Source organism: Leopardus geoffroyi, chromosome E3, assembly GCF_018350155.1.
Source record: "Leopardus geoffroyi isolate Oge1 chromosome E3, O.geoffroyi_Oge1_pat1.0, whole genome shotgun sequence".
In the NCBI taxonomy this organism is placed as follows: domain Eukaryota; kingdom Metazoa; phylum Chordata; class Mammalia; order Carnivora; family Felidae; genus Leopardus; species Leopardus geoffroyi.
In genome coordinates this window covers 7,615,055-7,632,204 of record NC_059340.1, presented here as the reverse complement: position 1 = coordinate 7,632,204, position 17,150 = coordinate 7,615,055, and the positions used below count along the sequence as shown (strand labels likewise).

Genomic DNA, 17,150 nt, shown 5'->3' with positions numbered 1-17,150 from the left:
CCCTGCTGTGCCCCTGGTGCCAATTTCCCTCTCAGCACCCAGGCAGCCTCCCAGCCCCGCCTGGCCCTCAGAGCCCGGTTCTGCTTCCCTCCTAAATCCCAGCTGTGGGACAAGCACACGCACGCTCACGTCCACACACGTCCACACATGCGTTCTGTCCCGACCCCTCGCCCCTCCCCAGCCTCTGCTCTTCATTCCCCCGACTCCTGCGTCACTGCCCTGACCTGACCATGGAGAGGGGGCCAGGGACAGATTGGGGGGGGGGGGCGGGTAGACACTGCCTGAGGAAAGGGAGGAGAGGAGGATTTCGGGCTGTGGGACCTGCTGCTTCCTTCGTAGCAACTTGTTGGAGGTGCCTACACCCCTGCCTTCAAGAAAAGAGGGGAGATGGGCCAGAAGGACCAGCTTCTAGGTGTTGGGGCCTGCTGGACAGGGGCGGTGCTGGCTCATCCTCTAGGGCTTTTGGAGAGAGCCCTCTGATGGCAGCTTGGGAGAGAAGGTGCAGGAGAGGATCTTGGTCCACCCCACACCCAACCCCTGAGCTGAGGTAATCCTACTAGAGGGCAGAGGGTGCTTCGGGGGCCAACTTCAACCCAAATGCTCTTGGCTACTGCCCAGCAGGGTCCAGCTATCTGCCCATGACATCAGGGGACCCTGAAGAGCAGAGAGAAAACAGGAAGCTTCCCGGGGCTCCCCCCCTGCAATGCCCACCGCCCCCTGCCAGGGCCCCCTTCATCTGCCTCCCTGTGCTTTCCTAGCATGGCGCTGACCACTGCAGAGGGTCTCCTCCCCAACCTCTGCAGTCAATCCCCGCTAGCTTTCCCATTGAACAGCCTCTTCTGTGTCACTCCCCTGATCAGGAGCCTGCTATGGCTCCCAGTTGCCTCAGAACTAAGACTGCCTGTGTTCTGCCCTGTGTCTACCTTTCCAGCCTATTTTCCTACTTTGCTCATTCCTACTCCTTCCGTCACATGAACTCAGATGCTTCCTGCCTTTTGCTCACTCTGTGCTTTCCACCTGGATCACCTTCTCACACTCTCTCTCCCCACATCGTTCTTCAAAGCCCAAGCCCGAGCCTTAAGCTCCTCTATGAAGCCTTCCCTGATCCCCCAGCAGGAAGCTGTCCCCTTCCTCTGTAATGCCATCATTTATGGATGTGGCTTAGGCCTCTTACTGGCTGGGCCAACATGCACAGCTTTCAAGATTGAGCACTGTACAACTCCAGAGGGTGCCACTCACAGACTTGCTGGGAATGGTACTCCCTGGAGTCATGCAGCACGGGTGACTTGATCATCAAAAAGAGCAAAGGACAGTGTATGGCAGGTCTGGCTCACTTTGGTACCCCCCGGGCACCCAGCATGTTGCCTCTTTACGGTTAAGTCTGGCTGGTATTAGGCAATCCCTCCACTCCAGACACCTCTGCCAGAGAATGGGAGACCTAGAGTGGGGAGGTGAGCCACTCATCCTCCGAGTGCTTGCTGGAGCCAGCCTGGACAACCTAGCTCTGGGATTGCAGGGGCCCGTGAGGCCTACATCCACTTCCTGAGCAGCAGCCACTGAGGCAGGATCTGAAAAGGGACGGGGTGACAAGGAGGATGGCGGGGGTGGAGGCAGGCTCTGTTCCATGGAGCCTTCCTGGCAGCCAATCCAGACTGAAAGTCCAAGGAGAAGCAAATTTACGGTTCCCCTGAACTGCCCCAGACCCCAAGGCAGCAGGAAGCCCCAGCTGCCTGGAGTCGTGTTGGGGACGAAGAGGGGGGCCTCCGGGCTTCTCTTCCATCCTCTTTGCAAGCAGTGGCTTCTCAGCTCGGCTGGAGAGTTCAACCAGTGGCCCAGAAGACGTTCTGTGCTGGGAAGTGAGGTGGCCAGGGACTGTGGAGGGTGCGGTGGGGAGGGCTTCCTGGCCCTTAGGGAGCTGGGAAGGGAGCAAGGATGCTGGAGAACAGATCCCCGCTGGAGAACCAGAGAAAGTCCTGTCCGAAGTCAGTTTGGGGAAACTGAGGCAAAGGTTGCTTTCTTGGCCATAAAATAGCCAGTAGAACCAGACATCCAGGTTTCTGCTCTCAACAAGCAGCTCTGTGGCCCAGTGGCTTCCAGGGGTTGTCCTGGAAACAAGGGAGCCCGGATTAGTGGCCTGATCTGCCACTTACCAGCAGCCCACTTGGACTAGTGACTGTACCTCTGAGCCTACGGATGGCGAAAATGATAGTGATTGCTTGCCAGAGCTCTCGTGAGATTATGTAACACCTCGAGCAGGGTAATCAATAAGTGCCGGCTGTTACTACTGCACTATCTCTGCTTTATTGTCCCTCCTACTTGTCCTCACTTGGGAGGCCTAGAGACCAAATCCCCAGCATATTCTCCAGACTTCCTCCACTGTTCCCTCTGGGGCGCTGGGCACAGGCTCAGGGCACCTCGTGTCTGGTGTTGTGTCTGCTATGCCAAGCAATTCACCGGAAGACGTCGTGAGAATGGAGAATAGTGGGTTGTGGATGGAGGTATCTTTGGGTGTGTATACTGATGGCACTTGGAGAAACTTGCCCCTGAACACAACCGAGTGAAACAGAGTCACTGTGGGAGTTGCAGGTGGCTTAAGAGGCAGATACCAAGACATGTCTCAAATGGGTCAGCCGGGGATTCCTTGCCCTGTCGGTGTGGGTCTCCTCCTAGGGGGGCCCAGAGAAACCCTAAGGATCTTGAACTGAATGAGGCCTTTGGGCTCACCCTAGACAAGCCCTGAAACATGATGGGCCACCTTTCTTGAACACTTGTCTCCTGAATCCCCCAAATGTTTGAGTCCTTGAAGGTGGGCTCCCAGGGCACCAATGCCTCCACCTCAAGCTCCAGAATGACCCCGGTTCGGTTTCTGTGGAAAGCGTCCGGCGAATCCTAGGATCTGTAGCTCACTAGTATTGCTGAATATTCCTAACCAACCTGTAATCTCCCAACCTGTAATCAGAAGACAGAGCTGCTAAGTTGACCAGAGTAATGTTCCTGTCCAAAAATAAGACTAGAAAATCCTAACTGAAGCAAAACATGACTGGCAATGTCAACATGAGTAGTTTTTTTTCTCCCGTGTGAGGCCTTTGCAGGCGCTCGGTTGTGAGTACAGACGTTTCATTTTGTTGACGTGTGGCTCGGGGACTTTTTGAGGATTTGGTATGACCTCTACCAGGCGGTATGATAGGCGCTTTCTACTTAGAAGAATATAGGCCGAGACCTCAAGGGAAGTTTATAGAAGCCTTAGACATACTCCTGCACATCCAAATATAGCAGATACTCTCCCAAGCTGTTCACGGTTCACTGAGAACCAACAAATATCAAGAACCTGTTGCTCAACCCCATGGGCATCCCCTGATCTGTATACAAGGGAGCCTCTCTGCTTCTGTCTTATTTCAGGAGCCAGCAAATAAGTTTAGTACTTTCGGGAAAGTATATTTTTCTTGCAGCCAACAAAATTCATGGACTCTGAACCGGAAAGGACCTAGGAGGTCCCATGAAAGTGAAGGCCCACCCTCTGCTTGCAGACTTCCAGTGGCAAGATATTTGATGTTTCCCAAGAGAGCGGAGGCTTGTTATAAAGTGGACAGCAAGCTGTCCTTCTATACATCCATCCATGTAGTCATTAGATATTTATTAGTTACTGGATCAGGCAATGAAATCACTTCTTCTCCTTGAGGTTATCTTACCAGTATGATCACTAACTCCCCTGATGACCCCACCTAGAGAACAGAACAAAGGAACACGCTTCGTAGACAATTAATGTTCTCTTATTACAAAAATGATACGTGATCACTGAAAATTAGAAAATATAGCTAAACCAAAACATAGGAGTTAAAAAGCACCCATAATGCCATTATGGCATTTCTTTTGCCGGACAAACTTCTAGTCATCCTTCAACATTCAAGTCAAAGATGACACCATTAAGGGGCGCCTGGGTGGCTCAATCTGTTAAGCGTCTGACTTTGGCTCAGGTCGTGAGTTTGAGCCCCGCGTTAGGCTCTGTGCTGACAGCTTGGAGTCTGGAGCCTGCTTCAGATTCTGTCTCCCTCTCTCTATTCCCCCTCCCCAACTCATGCTCTGTCTCTCTCTCTCTCTCTCTCTCTCAAGAATAAAAAAAACATTAAAATTTTTTAACAAAAAGATGAACCATTAAGGCAGAGCCTTAAGTGGTCATATCCGGGCATCTTTCTTTGTAGGATCACCTTTGCCTCACCCCAAACCCTGGTGCAATTGGACCTCTGCTCCCTGAGAAACTACATTCATCACAGACTTTTCAACCAACTTCTCTAGAGGTTCGTGGGTTTAAGGAACACGCCATTCTTCCCCCAACTCCTGACCAAGCACCCTGCACTCAGCCCAGACCGAGTATGAGGACCTCCCCAGGAGGATCATCACCCAGTCCAAACCAGTTCATGTGTCCTTAGGGCCTGTCTTCTTCTCTGCCAGGCAAGCCACAAATGTAAAAGCCAACAGAACTAGTAACCCGGCCTTGTAAATCAAACACACAAATCCCCTTTCCACCCCCCTCCCTATTCCCACAGAGAGGCCCAAAACCATTTCTTTGCAAAATGGCTCACATTAACAATAGTAGCTTTTCTGACTTGTGGAGCCTGTACTAAATGCCAGGGACGGCTCCCAGCACTATGCCAATTATTTGTCTTTTTAAATCTGTCTCACTCCCTATTGACTTTATAGGACCAGTTTCACCCTCTCTGGGAGGCGGGATGCTTAACAGATCCCTGCAACTAGTGACTGCTCAATAATGCTATGGGTGATGAGCAAATGTCTACACCCTCCTCCAAAATAAGGCATTTCAATTCTGGCCTCTGGGAATCTGCTTTTGAAGAGGTCATTTTGAATGCATGGTGGCCTCTGCAGCTGTTGAGTAAAAAGAAGGGAGGGGAACCCCATTGGGACACACCTTCTGCCCCACCCCCTTCCCTTTTCCCAAACTCTGATGGAAGATGCTTCAGTCAACAGAAGGAAGCGGAAGAGAGGTCTTGGTTGGCCTCCCTGCAGGAGGGATCTGGAGTGCCCTGCCCTGCCCTGCCCACAGTGCATGGACTCTAGCAGATGCAGGAGCCTCCCCCACACCGCCTACCTCCCCACACACTAAAGGGCACGCTCCAGGACCCGCTCTTCCTTCAGCAGCAATGTCTAGGAGCTGTTTCTGCAGACCTGCCACTGAGGGAAGCCCCATTGGCAAGCAGTGAGAGGACTTGGAGTAGAAACAACAAATAGGCTGGGAGAGGTAGCTGCCAAAACAAACCAAATGCAGAAGGGCTGCTTGCCACCACCTCAGCTGGGCCTGGGCCAGGAGCACAGAGAGATGAGAACACATACGTGCAGAGAGACACATAGTTCCAGCAAGCTCCCTATTCTGCTCCTGGGGGGCTCCAGGGCAAGGGAGCCTTGCAGTCAAGGCTGATAGGGGGACAAGGTGGGTGGCTATGGAGTGGGGTGGGGGTGGGGGACCTGAAAGAAATGTCTCTGGTCTTGTCTCCCTTAAGTCTCCCCAGTGCCCCCTGCTTTCTAGCCACCGAGTCCCACGAAACACGCTGCCTATTCATGACTCCCCTTTGTGCATGCTGACCCCCCTGCCAGAGATGTCTGTCCTCTCCTCTCTTTTGCCTGGCAAACTCCTATTCATCCTTCAATACCCAAGTCAACAGTGAAACCATTTTAGACTCCAGCAGGAAGCTAGCCATTTCATTCTCTACATTCCCAAATCATGGCTACTCTTACATCTTACATAACTCACCTTCTCACTCATTCACAAATTTGTGTATCTACCTTCCCAGTTAAATGAAGAGCTCCTTGAAGGCAGGGGTTTTTGTACTGATTTTGTATCCCAGGGCCCAACCCAGGCTTTGGCTCACAGTAGGCACTCAGCACGTTTGTTGGAATGAAGCACTGGTCTGGTAAGGAGTCCGCTTGCCCGAGTTGCTGGCAGTCAATCATCTGGCATCAAAGTCCCTCAACAGGAATATCCAGGCCACAGGGAGGGTTTTTGAGAAATGAGAAGCCTTATTTTCAGAACCCCAAACCAAACCGCCTTCAGGCAAATTAGAGTAAAACCTCTGTTACCTTTAAGTCAGAGGCTTTCCAACTCTTGTGACTTCGATCTATGGTAAAAAACACAATTTATATCATAAGTAGCACATGTGTAACTCTACACCTACCCCTAACTGGAAAGGCACTAACAAAACACCGGTTCAGTGGCTTTTTTTAATAGAAAAAGAAAAAAAAAAAAAACACTTTCTAAATGGCTCCGACCCAGTGAATTGATTTCAAAGACCCACAAATGGATCACCACCCACTTTGATAAACATTGCTTTCAGTGACTCCAGCTTGATAAACATGAGAAATCAGATCCTCTTACAAATACCCAAACAGAAATTACTGATTACCTGTGTGCCCAGTAATTCAGGGAGGAAGCTCTCCTTTCCCACCGGAGCAGCCCGTCAAGAAGGGTCTAAAGGGCTCTGGACCACAGCTGCTTGGAACCACCTGGGCCCCGCAGGACTGGGAATCAAATGAAACAGTCTGACACAGGGAAGGCCCACGGTTTTTGTTTGCTCCCTTCATCCTTAAATTCTCACCTTTCCTGTCTCGGGAACCACCACCAGAAAGCCCGATGCTTCTTGAGTATACAACCATCCTGCTGCACTTTAAGCAGGCAAGATGGAACGCCTCATCCCTCGGCCTTCCTCTGAGAGTACACAAAATGTTAAAGCAAACACTGGGATTCTCCGGTTTTTGCATTGCACTACAGTTTGTTTTCTTACACAGTCTGTAATACTATCTACGCTCTCTGTAAAGGCAGAAAACACTTGGGGTCCCCTCCTGTACCTAAATACTTGTAAAGTTTCCTACTCTCCCTTTCCAGGCACACACAGAATTTACACAGGGGAGAGCCAGCCGCAGTGGGGTAGCTGCATACTAACACAACTTGGTATTTTTTATTGTCGATGACAAAGCTTACAGATCACAAAGACAGTAAGACCCACGGCTTGGGCCCAACAAGAGACAATACTCTTTCCCTCAGTTCAGAGTCCTCTGGGCTGTAAGGGAAACAGGCTTTCTCTTACGTGGCTCTGGTAGGAGGTCCATGGCCACATTCGGTACAAGGAGAGCCACATCTGAGCCTAGCTACCTGGGGGTAGGTGGACAACGCCGTCCTCATTTGGATTACTTGGGTGTAACCCTGAAAACACGGATGTGGATGGCCGAGTTGTTGCGGATGCGGGTCAGCGGCTCTCGGGTATCAGTCTCTGGTTCCAGCTCATCGACGAGCTCCACGGTGGAGGTATTGGCAGCCACCTGCAAGGACCCGAAGCTGCCCGCCTGAAGCTGTAGAGCAATGTTGATGGCACGGTTGATGGCCAGGCCCAAGCCATGAATGTAGATCTCACTGCATGAGTTCTGACCCCGAGCCCCTCCGTCCAGAAGCTTTTGGCAGCGGGCCAGCTGGGCTTTAAAGTCAGTCTTCATGTTGACGTAAATGTCATTGGGTCTCCGGGGCAGGCGGTGGGGGAGCCGCTTCCGAAGGGTATACTCCACCGGGTCCAGCTCTGCCTCGACGGCCCCGCGGGGCTCTCGATTTTCCGCCATGCTGTGCGCCCTGACGCGGGGAGGGAGATCAGAGAGAGGTGACAAGCGACTTCGCTTTCTTCCCTACCCCGTTTCCAGCCCAAAGGGTGCAGACAGGAGGGGGCGCACTCAACGCCCCTCTTCCCTTCCAGCCTCAGTCCCCTCCCACTCACTTCGGACTTGCGTATCTCCCTCACCCCCAGTTCCTATTCATCCAGGACATCTCCCCCACCCTCCGGTCCCTCCACAGCCCCCTTCCCCCGCGCCTACACTCTCCAGTCCACAGTGCTCTCCCCGGGCACGCGGCCCACTCCCGGCCGAACCACTCAAGTTTGCGTCGACCCGCCCGGGCTGAGGGCGCGGCCCGCGACCCACAAGCCCCAGGACGAGAAGCAAAGCCGCGCGTAACAGGATCGCGAGATCGCAGGCACCCTGGCGGCTCCCGGCTCCTGAAAGGGCTGCCAAGTGCGCACGCGCGTCCCGCCCCCCGAGGCCCGGCCCGCGTGATCCACGAATCGCTTTCCCGGCTTCCGTTCTCCCCGCCCCTTCGGGCGCTCGCGCAACCGCGCGTCGTGTTTAAGTAACGCGAGAGATCTGCGAGAGAGGCTCTACCACGTGTACGCCACGCAAACTGGGCGCGGATGCGGGGGCATGTATTAAGTCAAATCCCGGGAGAGTCAGCTTTCCTAGGCCAGTCCAAGTTCCTGGCCCACGAACGGGATCTTAGAGGGGAGACAGGAGGCTGTAATAAGGACGTGGAGGATTTGGGGTAGGGGACTGCCAAAGACCAAAAAAGGGCTGCGAGTTCAAGAGAACCTGAAGGGGACTGAAGGCAAGTCTGGACTCCCGCGTTCATCGCGGTTTCTCTGGTCAGAGGAGGCGCGGCAGAGTTGGCAGAACTGACTCCCCGCCCAAGGCCCCTGCTGCCCAGAGACTTGAGTAGGGGATTGAGTGGCGAGGTCGGGCCCCGGGCAGAAAAAGCCACCTCTGGACTCCCCAGTAGATCACGGGGACCTGTCCCTTTCCCCTATCACTTGCAAGGGCTGACCCCAAAGTCAGCCCTTGGAGACCCAAGCTACGAGACGTAGGTCTAGCCTTCACGGCTCCCCCGGAGCATGCTGACCGACCCACACCTCTCAACCTTTGCCCGCCAGTTCATCGTCCTCTGTCCACCCCCACTCCCGCCCCCAGCAGGGACGTGCACCCCCTGGTGGGCAGGGCGAGGCAGCGCCTGCGGGTTCCTGGCTCCCGATGGCAGTTGGGAGGGATTTCCTCTGCCCAGATTGGTATCGTTTCTGGAGAGTTCTCTTCAAAAAGGAGTTAGACTTGCATTGGGAACCTAGAGCTATTCTCTGCTTGAGTTGCCCCAACACTTAAATACGGATGATAATTCGTGTTCTGCCACTAGGAAACCCAAAATAACCTTGTAAACTTAAGCCTACGCATGTGAGTTGGCATTTTTATGACCCCATTTGACTGCAGGTTGGAAAGGGGTCAGGTTCTTGAGAACTTTTCTCCCAGCATCATTTAAATCCTGTAGTTCTCCCTTTAGTTTCAGATTTTCATTAATCACAAGTTTGGGGGTTTATGTGGCCTGAGGAGGAAAGGCTATTCTGCCTCAAAAGTGACATCTGAGCTGAGTTTTGATGGATAAACTGTTTTTCAAGGAACCAAGGAGTATTCTGGAAACACTGAATGGTATTTTGAAAAGAATGGAGGTGTAATCTAAGCTTCCACTTCAAGGAACTAGAAAATGAGCCAAATAAAGCCAAAGGAAAAAGAAGTGAGGAAATAATAAAAGAATAAAAATCAAACTGAACACAAAAACAATAAAGAAACTCAAAAGAAAAGCTAGTTCTCTGAAAAGATCAATAAAGTTGATAAGCATGTAGCAAGACTGACAAGTCAGAACCAGAGAAGGAAAACTGGTGCCTGGCTGGCTCAGTCAGTAGAACATGCATGCAACTCTTGATCATGGGGTTGTAAGTCTGAGCCCCAGGTTCGGTGTAGAGATTACTTGGAGATAAAATCTTAAAAAAAAAAAAATCAAATTATGATTACTAGAAATGAAAGTGGGGATAGCACTAAAGATAGCCTCATATGCAAAAGATACTTAGAGAATAATACAGGCATGCCTTGGAGATATTGTGGGTTCAGTTCCAGACCACTGCAGTAAAGTGAATATCGCAGTAAAGTGAGTCAAATAAATTTTTTGGTTTCCCAGTACATACAAAAGTTATATTTACATCATAGTCTATTAAGTAGTCTGTTAAGTTTGCAATGGCATTATATCTTTTTTAAAAAAAAGCATGTATCTTAATTTAAAAATACTTTGTTGAAAACATAAAAATATTTTATTGATGGGGCACCTGGGTGGCTCAGTCGTTTAAGTGTCCAACTTTGGCACAGGTCATGATCTCATGGTTGGTGAGTTTGAGCCCCAAGTCGGGCTCTGTGCTCATAGCACAGAGCCTGCTTGGGATTCTCTCCCTCCCTCTCTCTCTGTTCCTCCCCTGCCCTCTCTCTCTCTCTCTCTCTCTCTCTCTCTCTCTCTCTCAAAAATAAATAAATAAATAAACATTAAAAATACTTTACTGCTGAAAAATGCTAACCATCATCAGCTTTCAGTGAGTTGTGATCACGATTACAGATCATAACAAATATAATGAAGTTTGAAATATGAGAATTAGCAAAATGACCCACAGACACAGGCTTAAGCAAATGCTGTTGGAAAAGTGGTGCCAAGAGACAGGGTTGCCACAAACCTCCAGTTTGTAAAAAGTGCAGTAAAACAGGGTATCCTTGTACAAACAACTCGCTATACACAAATTCAACAACTTAGATGAAATGGACCAATTTCCTAGAAAACCACAACCTACGGAACTTACAGGAGATGAAATAGATCATCTGAATAGTCCTGTGGCTACTGAAGTAACTACATTCATAGTTTTAAAAAACCTTTAGAAAAAGAAACATCTAGGTCCACATGGTTTCCCTGGTGAATTCTACCAAATTCTACACAATCTCTTCTCTACAGAAGAGGAAGGAACACTTTCTAACTAATTTTATGAGGCCAAAACCAAAGATTATACAAAGAAAACTACGGACCAATATTTCTCATGAAAAAAGGTGAAAAAATCCTCAACAAAATTCTAGCAAACTGAATCCAGCAGTATATAAAAAGAATGATAAGCCATGACCAAGTAGAATTTACTCCAAAGATGCCAGACTGGCTCAAAAAATAGAAAATCAATCACTACCATTTACCAGGCTAAAGAAGAAAATGTATATGATCATATCAGTCAATGCAGAAAAAAACATTTAACATAATTTAGTATCCATTTATGAGAAAAACTGTCAGCAAAAAAAAGAATAGAAGGGAGCCACCTGGCTGGCTCAGTTGGTGGAGTGAGGACTCCTGATTTCAGGGTTGTGAGTTCCAGCCCCACATTGGGTGTAGAGATTACTTTAAAAATAAAAATCATAAAAGAACAGAAGGAACTTCGTCAACTTGTTAACGAGCATCTACAGAAACTCTACAGCTGGCTACAATCATATTTAATGACATAAGACAGATGTAAGGCAGTTTTCTCTTAAAATCAGGAACAAGGCAAGGATGTCTTCTCTAACCACCCTCACTATTGAAGTCCCACCCAGTGCAATAAGGCAAGAAAAGGATACAGTGTAATAAAGCAAAGAAAAGATTGGAAAGGAAGAAATAAAATTCTCTATTTGCAGGTAACATACATGACTATTGGAAACTGAAATTTAAAACAGTACCATTACAACCCAGATCAGGAGTGAGGGAAATAGAAGGAGGGAGAAATACTTAGGTATAAGTCTGACAAAACACGAAAGAATATGTATGCTAAAAACTACAAAATCCTGATGAAGAACTCAAATATCTAAATTAATAGATGTCCATGTATTAGAACACTGAACATAGTAAAGATATCATTTCTCTCCAAACTGAACTCTAGGTTTAAGGCAATTCCTATGAAAATCCCAGCAAGAATTTTGTAGATCTAACCAACTTCACTGTAAAGTTAACACGGAAGGGCAAAGCAAGGTAAAGCAATTTTGAAAGAGTTGGAATCACAATACCTTATTTTAAGACTTACTACAGTATCAAGACAGTGTAGTATCTGCCAAGGGATAGACACACAAATCAATAAAATGGACTAGAGGGTCGCCTGGGTGGCTCAGTTGGTTAAGCGCCCGACTAATGATGTCAGCCCAGGTCATGATCTCACCGTTTGTGAGCTTGGGCCCGCATCAGGCTCTGTGCTGACAGTGTGGAGCCTGCTTGGGATTCTCTCTTTCCCCCCCTCTCTCTCTGCCCCTACCCCGCTTGCTCCCTCTCTCTCAAAATAAGTAAATAAACCTAAAAGACATTTTTAAAAAATGGAATAGAGAATCCAGAAATTGATTCTCACAAATACAGCCAGACAAAGGTGCAAAAGCAGTTGAAGGAGAAAAGAATAAAGAATTGAACCTTGGGGCACCTGGGTGGCTCAGTCAGTTAAGTGTCCGACTAACGATTTCAGCCCAGGTCATGATCTCACGGTTCAAGAATGGGAGCCCCACATTGGGCTCTGTGCTGAGAGCCCAGAGCCTGGTATGGATCCTCTGTCTCCCTCCATCTCTGCCCTTCCCCCATGCTCGCTCTCTCGCGTGCTCTCTCTCTCTCTCTTTAAAAAATAAATAAACATGAAAGAAAGAAAGAAAGAAAGAAAGAAAGAAAGAAAGAAAGAAAGAAAGAAAGAAAGAAAGAAAGAAAGAAAGAAAGAAAGAAAGAATGGGGCGTCTGGGTGGCTCAGTCGGTTGAGCGTCCGACTTCGGCTCAGGTCATGATCTCGCGGTCTGTGAGTTCGAGCCTCGTGTTGGGCTCTGTGCTGACAGCTCAGAGCCTGGAGCCTGCTTCGGATTCTGTGTCTCCCTCTCTCTCTGCCCCTCCCCTGCTTGTACTCTCTCTCTCTTTCACAAAAATAAATAAAACATTAAAAAATTTTTAAAAAATTAACTTTAACCCTGTGAAAGATCACGTTAGTAGAATGAAAAGAGAAGCCATCCATCGACTGGGAGAAAATATTTGCAAATTACATTTCAGACAAAGGATTCGTATCCAGAATAAACTCTCTAAATTCAAGAGTCAGAAAACAAACAACCCAATTAGAAAATGGGCAAAAGTCTTGAACTGACGCTTAGGTAAAGATGGTGTAAGGGTGGCAAATATGCACATAAAATATACAAAGTTGTTAACCGTTGAGGAAACTCAAATTAAAACCATGATGAGGCACCACCACACATCTATCAGAACGTCTAAAAGAAAAAAATCTTACCAACCAAGTATTCACAAGAAAGCAGGGAAACTGGATGTCTCACACACTGCTTGTGGGAACGAGAAATGGTCTAGCCACTCTGCAAAAGAGTTGGGCAGTTTCTTCTAAAACGAACCATACAGGGGCATCTGGGTGGCTCAGTCGGTTGAGCTCAGGTTATGATTGGTCACCTGGTTGGCTCAGGTCATGATCTCACAGTCTGTGAGTTCGAGCCCCGCATCGGGCTCCGTGCTGATAGCTCGAAGCCTGGAGCCTGCTTCGGATTCTGTCTCTTCCTCTCTCTCTCTCTCAAAAATAAATAAGCTTTAAACATAAATAAGTAAATTTTTAAAAATAAAAAATAAAATAAAATAAAAATAAAACGAACCATATATACGCTTAGCCTATGACCCAGCAACAACACTCAAAGGCATTTAAAAACCTGTTCACCGGGGCGCCTGGGTGGCTCAGTCGGTTAAGCATCCGACTTCGGCTCAGGTCATGATCTCGTGGTCTGTGGGTTCGAGCCCCGCGTCGGGCTCTGTGCTGACAGCTCAGAGCCTGGAGCCTGTTTCAGATTCTGTGTCTCCCTCTTTCTCTGACCCTCCCCTGTTCATGCTCTCTTTCTGTCTCAAAAAAAATGTTAAAAAATAAATAAATAAATAAATAAATACCTGTTCACCAATGTCCATAGCCGCTTTATTTGTAGCAGCTCCAAACTGGAAATAACCCAGGTGTCTTTCGACGGGTCAATGGTCAAACAAGCTTCTCAGCAGTAACAAGTGGATCAAGCCTTGATAGGCTGTTGGAATACTAGTTACATCACAGAATTCTGTGCTAAGCCGCTCACAGTTTCGTGTGGAAGACAAACAAGATGAACAAAACGGTGAGACCAGTGCTAAATGGGGAGCATGTACAGGGTTCGGTGGGGCCCCCAGGAAGAAAGAACAGCCAATGTGACCTGGAGGAGATCCAAGGTTTTCCAAAGGAAGCAGTGGCTAAACTGAGATAGGAACGTCTAGCATTGGGGCTCATAGCCTGTGCAGTCCCTCCCATTACAATGGATAGGTCTGGAAAGACTGAGCATTGTGTTAAGGAAGAAGGAAGGAACCACAAAGGATGCAGAAGGAGCAGCTGGTGAGGTAGGAAGAAAAACCAGGGAGTATGGTGTCCTGGAAATTATGGAAGGAAAGCATTTCCTGGAGGAGGGAGTGATCAGCTGTGTCTATGCTGCTGACAGGCCGCATAAGATAATGGACCAGTGGGGGTACCTGGGTGGCTCAATCCATTAAGCATCAGACTTTGGCTTGGGTCATGATCTCACGATTCGTGAGTTCGAGCCCTGCTTTGGGTTAGTGACTTTTCCCTCTCTGCCCCTCATGAGATTCTCTCTCTGCCCCCTCTCACTTGCACCCTCTCTCTCAAAAAAAAAAAAAGATAATGGACCAGTGGGTTCAGCAACGAGTAGGTCACTGGTAACTTGAGACGCTAAACAAAATCTTAGATCGTGGCAGAAAATAATTCTGAATGCAATAAATTCATTTTGAGGCCCATTTTGTCTGACAATTAACAATAAACAGTTTATGAACGATCACTCCATTACTCAGGATATGTGTCTTTTCATGGGATCTAAAATGTGGTTTCTGAACTCTGACATCCAGATAAATATAAAGGTTCATGATATACGTGGGTGAGGCCAGGCACCGTAAGAAACTGATGTGACATTAAGATGGTCCTTATCTTTTTTGCATTTCATCGAAGGTAATCACTACAGAGGAATCTGCCATTTGGAAAAAGGGCAAAACTTGGCTCTTTAAACTTACCTGGCACCTCCCTTTCATCTCGATTAATCATCTCGCCAAATCTCTTTCTTGACTTCAAAAGCAATTTAAAACAACATAGACCAAGGCATTTTACACCATAGCACCTGAATAAACAAAAACATTTTAGGTCTAAGTGATTTTTTTGTAAGTTTCTCTTTCATTCTGTATGGGAGATACACAGTTCTGATTTCAGTTTCTTTTCTCAAAGAGGGTGCCTAACAGATTCAAATTCCCATGTCTTCAGCGGCAGCAGCCAGAGCGTTTTCCCCAACTTTACAGCTGGAGGAGATTACTTGGCTACAGTCACAAGTTGGAACACAAGGAACCTTTGGTGATCACTCCAATCTTGGACTCTGGAGTCTAGTCTGTGCTCCTTGCCAGGCTGCATCTAGTGGGTGCTACTCTATAATCAAACACTTTTTTAAAAAAGTTACTTATTTTGAGAGAGAGAGGGAGAGCGAGAGAGAGAGAGAGAGAGAGAATCCCAAGAAGGCTCCACATTGTCAGCACAGAGCCCAACGCAGGGCTTGATCCCACAAAGCATGAGATCACAACCTAGCTGAAATCAAGAATCCGATGCTTAACCCACTGAGCCACCCCGGTGCCCTGATCAAATACATTTTTATGGTCGCATTCAAAGCATTCAGGTGAAGTTCTGCTTTTCTTCTTACCCATCTACTCTTCTCCCATCAGCCTAGATTGCGGCTACTATAAAGCTGACCCCCACTTTTCCTAAACCCACCCCAAATCCTGCCTTTCTTCCAGCTCAGCACAGCTGAGTCCACAGAGCTACAGTCCCTACAGCTACCGGTCGACAGAGGTCCCTCTTTTCCCTTGTACCATGTCTCCACCAAAATTTGCAATCTCACGTTGCTAATTAACAAAACACGCTAAGGCTTTACTCATTCCGAGATTAGGCTGCTGGCAACTTCAACCACCCAGGACACAATCTAGAAAAGTTAAAAAACAAACAAAAAGCAAGGACAACAGATTTTGAGTTAAGAAAAAACAACTGTTATAAAAAAGCTGATGAACTTTAGGTAATAAATTCTCACCCAAGCTTAGATTCTGTTGATACATTTTATACAGTGTTAACAATCAGAATATTGTGGACCCTGTGGAACCAGAAGCCCCTACCAGCTAACACCGGTGGAGTACCTGCCCTGTGCCAAGCACTGTGTTAAGTGCTTTACCCCACAATCCAGAGATGGAAGAGATTATTTCCAAGGCCACAGGCAGTAATGAATGAAACCCACACGGGAGCTCTTGCTCTAAAATAATTCCACTTTCCAGCCTGGGAGCAAGCAGCTAGACTGGCAGCACTAAGAAATCCTGACTGCAAGAAAGTCAAGGGAACGGAAAAAAGCAGACACTAAAACTACAAGTGCACAGAAGCCTGGGGAATGCTCAGTGCAGGAACAAAGGGCCTTCTGGTAGCTCCTGAGGTCTGTGCTCCATTATGGCACAACACAAGGGACTCAAGTTCTAAGTCTGACTTTACTTCTCCATATCCTAAGGATTACATTGTGTTTGGTAACAGCTATTATAGGAAGCTGGAAAGCAAAGTATACATTCTGGAATAACTGTAAAAAAAAAAAAAAAAAAAAAAGGCGAAAACACCAGAACACTTTTTCATCCTGAAAAGTTCAAGGATTCTGGAAAACCCCTTTTTTTAAACAAAGGAGGTGTCAATCTACTACTCGCATTTGCATAGTAATTTCTCTCTTTTCACAGCCTTTCATATTCACCTATTTTAATTCTTTCAGCACTCCGGGAAGGAAGTGGAGTGAGGGTCAGGGGTGGGGCGGAGAACTGCAATAATACCTGACTGCAAACGAGAAACCGAGGCCCGAAGGTATCAAATGCTTCCCCCGAAGTCTAGAAGCTAGTCAGTGGCGGCGCCAGATAGAAACTCTAGGTCTCACCAGCCAGTGCTGCCTCGGACAGTTTCCAAGTGATTAGCTCCTCACTTATTTCATATATCCCAGAATGTCTGAGTGAACACACATCTGGATTAAAAGTTGTCTCCTTCAATCCAGGCGGGCTTCCCGGAGGAAGCCGACTGGCGAAACTCAGAGCCCTGCGATGCCACCTGCGGCGGCCTCCGTCGCGACGGTCACGCGTCACTTGCCTAGGGGCAGCCGGGGAGCGCCCCGGGGACCCCCACCCCCGGCCCGCTGCAGGCCCTGCGTCACGTGATGAGCCAGGCCCCGGGTCACGTGTCGGGGGGGTCGGGGCGGCGGGCTTTGGGGCTCCTCGCGGGGCGCGCGGGGCGGGCGCCTGGCCGTGCGGGTCGCGGGGGACCGGAGCCGCGGAGGGGGCGGGGGCGGGGGCGGCGGCAGCGGCGGCGGCGGCGGCGGCGGAGGGGGCGGCCCCGCGGCCCAGCGTCCGCGTCACGTGGTGCGAGGCG

The 17,150-nt window shown here is 48.5% G+C and overlaps 1 protein-coding gene across 3 annotated transcripts; it reads right to left on the bottom strand.

The window, feature by feature from the left end:
* Window positions 1–6,930: 6,930 nt before the first annotated feature.
* On the bottom strand, window positions 6,931–16,906 carry POP7 (POP7 homolog, ribonuclease P/MRP subunit). Of its 3 annotated transcripts, none has more exons than XM_045462286.1 (2): window positions 16,666–16,906; window positions 6,931–7,627 (listed from the first exon to the last, which is right to left on the bottom strand). In XM_045462286.1, exon 2 carries the CDS (start codon window positions 7,615–7,617, stop codon window positions 7,195–7,197), a length of 423 nt encoding a protein of 140 aa, XP_045318242.1. In that variant the 5' UTR covers window positions 7,618–7,627; window positions 16,666–16,906; the 3' UTR covers window positions 6,931–7,194. The 3 variants fall into 3 exon arrangements, with proteins under 3 accessions (XP_045318242.1, XP_045318243.1, XP_045318239.1); XM_045462287.1 differs by lacking the exon at window positions 16,666–16,906 and adding an exon at window positions 16,565–16,583; XM_045462283.1 differs by lacking the exon at window positions 16,666–16,906 and adding an exon at window positions 7,867–8,062.
* Window positions 16,907–17,150: the final 244 nt, after the last annotated feature.

Bases quoted from the DNA above. Each gene is read 5' to 3' on its own strand.
- POP7 (XM_045462286.1), bottom strand. From the start codon at position 7,617: ATGGCGGAAAATCGAGAGCCCCGCGGGGCCGTCGAGGCAGAGCTGGAC.